Genomic DNA, 4,771 nt, shown 5'->3' on the forward strand with positions numbered 1-4,771 from the left:
TAGCTTTCTGTATAAGAAGTAAAAGAAAGTTTTTCAAAAAAAAAAAAAAATGGTAGCACGAAAGTCATGGCATAGCTGGAATTTAAAGTTCAAGCTTTGTATCCTCTATGTATAATGTATTATGTTTTTCAAAAACTTTTTATTAAGAAAGCTATACCAGACGCATAATCACTATACAATGATTAAACATTACCTTTACAATTTATAATCACTGAAATTACAGAATAAATATATGCACATTTCTTTTGAATCTTTGTGTGTGAGAGAGAAAACATTAAAAGTGCTTCCTACAAAGCCGTTAGTGATATATACCCAGTTGCTTTTTTATGTTTTTTTTATATTTTATATATATATATGTATATATATATATATATATATATATATAAGAAAGTGCAGATGTTCTCCAAAAAATCTTGGCATCAGGATGAAGTGTCACAAAGAATGTGTTCATCCTAGGTGAGTGCCTACGGCTGTTATACCACCAGGCCTCCACTTCAGTTGGCTCCATCCTGGAAGATGACGTTTCCCAGGGTGGAGGAGAGACGCTGTGAGCTGTACACTAGGGGTGAAGGGAAGGTGAAGCTACGGAGAGGAGAGGAATGGATCGAACCCGAACTAATTAGATTGGGTTGAATGGGAGTGGGGGGTGTGTTTGTGTGTGTGTGTGTGTGTGCGTGTGTGTGTGTGTACCTACACCAGAAGGAAGAGGCTGCAGGTGTAGGGACCTATGTGCAGAGATTTGTGATTTGCGTGTGGGTATGTGTGTAAGAGAAAAACGAGTGGGTGAGAACGTTCGAGCAAGACCCGCCCCCTCCCTCCCCGCCTTGCAGTTTCCAGGCATGCAGCAAACTGCAGTATTAATACATGTACAGAATCTGTGCCATGAGGGCAAGAGGAACGAAAGCCACAAATGTCAATTTGTTTCCCCCCCTCCCTGTCAAAACAAAACTACAACTAAAAACAAAAGTTACTGAAAAGAAAAAGACACATTGAATTGTACTTAATTAGGATCAATACAACGATCCTAATATACCTTATACATGGCACAGTCAAAGTCTCAAGTTTCAGTATAAAAAAATAATAACATTTGCTGGCAAAAGTCTGCGAAGGCACTTCATTGATTAATGATCTGAGTATGGCCCTTCCTCCGAATCACATCTGAGTGGGGAGAGCATACATCTGTATTTTCTAGTTATCATGCGGTTTCAGTTCTGTTCAGGGCAGGGGAGTTTGTGAGAATGGAGTTATTGGGACAAGTATAAAGGGAGCAAGGGATATTTTTTTTCTTTTTATTTTCTTTTGAAAAAAAAGCACTAATTTAATTTTCTTTTTCTGTTAGAACCTATATGTTGTCTTCTCCAGGACTTCGAGGTAATCCGGCTTGGTTTGAAGTTTGGCCCTTAACTCGAGGTAATCACTTTTTTGGGTTTGGTGGTCTGTGAAGCCCTTTCCAGCCGAGAAGAGAAGGGTTTCTTTGAGCCTGGCGTCCTGCTGTAAGTCTGGGTATTGCATGCCAGGAGGGTGGACATGCAGTTCCTTTAATTTGGGCACTGTGCCATAGAGACAGTCCACAAATCCCACCGTGCAGGGGGCCGGTGGCGGCCTCTCTCGGTCTAGTAGCGTACTGCCACCACCACAGCCTCCCCCGGGGGGAAACAGCAGCACCCCACCATTCTTCTCATGGTGGCGGAACCCAGCCAAGTCTCCCCCAGTTCCCGCAACTACCCCTGACGCCCCACCGGCGGCTGGGTGGTGAGGGTGAGGGTGACGATGATTCATGGTCACTATGGTATTGAGCTGGGAGCTGGACACTGCCAGGGCCCACTCCTTTTCTTTCTCTAGCAATGTCCGGTAGTTGCTGTGGTTCTCCTTGGGTGTCTCAGCAAACTGCTCACTTCCTAGGAGACCCTCCCCCATTCCTGGGGGTTGTGTCCCAGGAGCCCCGCGTTCTGCACGCCCTGTCTCCTGGATTGACGAAATGGCCGCCTCCTCCTCCTCACGAGGCTTGTAGATGGGGTTATTGCACATCTGAGTAACAGGGTGGGGTATGTACTCGTATACATGACCCACAGCAGGGGCCTTCTCTGGGGAAGACATAGCCGGTCGTCCCCCACCTCCACTTCCACCTCCACCACCTCCACCATCCTCAAAAAGCCGGTGGCATTGCATCTGGATGCCAGTGAGGTCCACGCCCTCCTGCCGCTTGCTTCTAAAGGGCAGCTTCTTCCGGCGCCGTCGGAGGACATAGGCAAAGAGGCCTGCAGCCACGAAGACTGCTGAAAAAAACAGAACCAGCAGGCTGAGAATCAGCACAGAAAGTGGCACAGGACCCCCAGGGGTTGAGAATTCATAAGGTGATGCACTCGTCGGCCCCCCAGCAAGGGGAGAGTCTCCAGGCTGAGCTGGGGACGCTCCAGCTGGCGCGATGTGCAGCATCTCTGGGCAAAGAACTTCCAGCTCGAGAGTGCGCACGTCACGGTGGGTGAGGTTCTCAGGGCTCCTGCACAGGACGTCACCCACCACGCTGACTGAGCTGATGGTTTCGATCCACTGTTTGAAGGGAACCAGGTCGCAGGTACAGTCCCAAGGATTCTCATTGAGGTCTATCTGGACAATGGCGTTCAAGTGTTCCAGGACACCAGCCACAGGAAGGTAGAGGAAGTAGTTCTTCCTCAGGTTGAGCCGAGCCAGAGATGTGCCTGCAAAGGCATCTGTTGGCAGGGTTCTCAGCAAGTTATTGTTGAGGAATAGCAGCTTCAAGTTGGGCATGAGGCTGAAGGCCGCAGGCTGGATTTCCCGGATGACATTGAACTCAAAATACAAGTAGTGCAGACTCTGTAGACCTCGGAACATGCCTGGCGTCAGCTTCTCGATATCGTTGCCATTGAGGAAGAGGCTCTTTAGGTTAGGCAGGTTGATGAAGGCCCCATCCTGGACGTAAGAAATACGATTATTCCCTAGATGTAAGAGATCCAAGGAAGAGAAATTCCAAAAATCAGAACGGTATATTTTCTGAATCAGATTGCTACTCAGATACAGTTTCTTAGCATTCAGTGGCCTTGGAAGAAGTTCAGAAATGTTATTAAATCCTCGCTCTTTGCAGTTGACAGTCAAGCCAAGGTCATTGATGTGCAAATTACAGGTACACCCAGTAGGGCATATAATGGGGATGGGTGGTCTGGTCTGGTAAGGAGCAATGGGAGGTTGGTTTGGACCAGGGTATAAAGCTTGGGATGTGGAGGGTGGCCTTGGTGTTCGAGGCTGTTTGGTGGGTTTGGGCTGTTTATTTGAGGACTTGTATTCAACAGAAGAAGCAGTAAAATGGACAGAGGACAGCATTGAGGAAGGCTTAGTTGGCCATGCATTCTCCTTGCTTGATGACAAGTGGGGAATCCCCAAACTAGCCTCCACTTCAGAGTCAGACAACAAGGGACAGAGTTCTGTCTTCCTGATTTCTCGCAGGTCCTTTCCATGGAAATGGAAAGGAGTCTCGCAGGTGATGTCTCCCACCAGGGCAGTGTAAGGAATGCGTTCCAGCCAACTCTTCAATTGCACAATTTCACATGTACAGTTCCAGGGATTTTCTTCCAGCTGGAGCTCCATCAGGCTTCTGCCAATGTGATCTAGCATTCCTCGGTAAAAAAGAACTTTTAACCTGTTTCCACGTAGGTCCAAGTGGGTTAAGGAAACAGCCTTAAATAAATTGGTTGGAAGCATGGGGATGAGATTATCATTTAAAATCAGAACTCTCAGTTTACTTAGGTTCCGAAATGCCCCACTCTCAATACGTTTAATGACATTGTAATCTGCCTGCAGATATTCCAGACTTTCCAAGCCAAGGAAGGTGTCATTTCTGAAGATGTCTAGTTTGTTCTCGTGTAGATATAGCCTCTTTAAAATCTTAAGACCATTGAAAGCTCCTGTTTGAATGTCCTGCAATGCATTGTTTCCGAGGTTAATGGACACAGCATTATTCAAATGAAGAAAACTATTGGTGTACAATTTCCTCATTGAATTCCTCTGCAGATATAGTTTAAAAGGTCTTGACCAGAACTCAGCAATCTGACTAATATTTGTAAATCCTTTGCTGTCACAATGTATATGAAAGAGGCTTTCTTTCACTTCACAGTAGCATGGATCAAAACAGGGCTCATCTATTTCCTCTGAGTCCTCTATCAGGGGAATTGGGGTAGTCCATCCTAAAGCAATTGTGCTTAGAAGAATTATCCACAGCATTCTCCCTCTGTGAAGCAGCTCAGCTATAGAAGGTTTCATCGTTCGCGGTTGATTACAAAACTGCAACAGAAATAAAGATGCAGATTTTTAGCTTTTAGTCATATGCTCTATTCTAATTGTTTCATACATGTGGGGCTTTTTAAGAGTGATATAAAAACTTTAGTAATTGTTGAACTGACACTCAAAATAACCTATCAACATGCTTAATATGTCCTATATCTTAAAATTAGAAGACTGAAATATTGTACCATGTGATGACATTTTCCTGAATCAAGCCATATTTGGTAAAGGGCATATCATGAAATCAAAAGCAGCCTTCATTGCTTCTTAGAGCAAGCAAGGAAACTGCATACAGTGATTCCTTTTAGGGGTAGGCAGATTCAGTAATAATGGCAATCATTGGCCATTACACCTGTTTGCCTGTTAAAAATCATATTGATATCAGAGGTGCCTATTATGGATCTGATTGAAACTCTGATGGAAGAAAGTGTTCTTTAAACTATGGGTTTCTATTCATAAAAAGACATGGCATACC

At 45.0% G+C, this 4,771-nt stretch overlaps 1 protein-coding gene across 1 annotated transcript; it reads right to left on the minus strand.

Annotated features, from left to right (window-relative positions):
- Nucleotides 1–1,335: 1,335 nt before the first annotated feature.
- SLITRK3 (SLIT and NTRK like family member 3) lies at nt 1,336–4,275 on the minus strand. The gene has a single exon (XM_059921972.1). It carries the CDS (start codon nt 4,273–4,275, stop codon nt 1,336–1,338), a length of 2,940 nt encoding a protein of 979 aa, XP_059777955.1.
- Between the last annotated feature and the right edge of the window lie 496 nt (nt 4,276–4,771).

Source organism: Balaenoptera ricei, chromosome 4 (assembly GCF_028023285.1).
Source record: "Balaenoptera ricei isolate mBalRic1 chromosome 4, mBalRic1.hap2, whole genome shotgun sequence".
Classification (NCBI taxonomy): domain Eukaryota; kingdom Metazoa; phylum Chordata; class Mammalia; order Artiodactyla; family Balaenopteridae; genus Balaenoptera; species Balaenoptera ricei.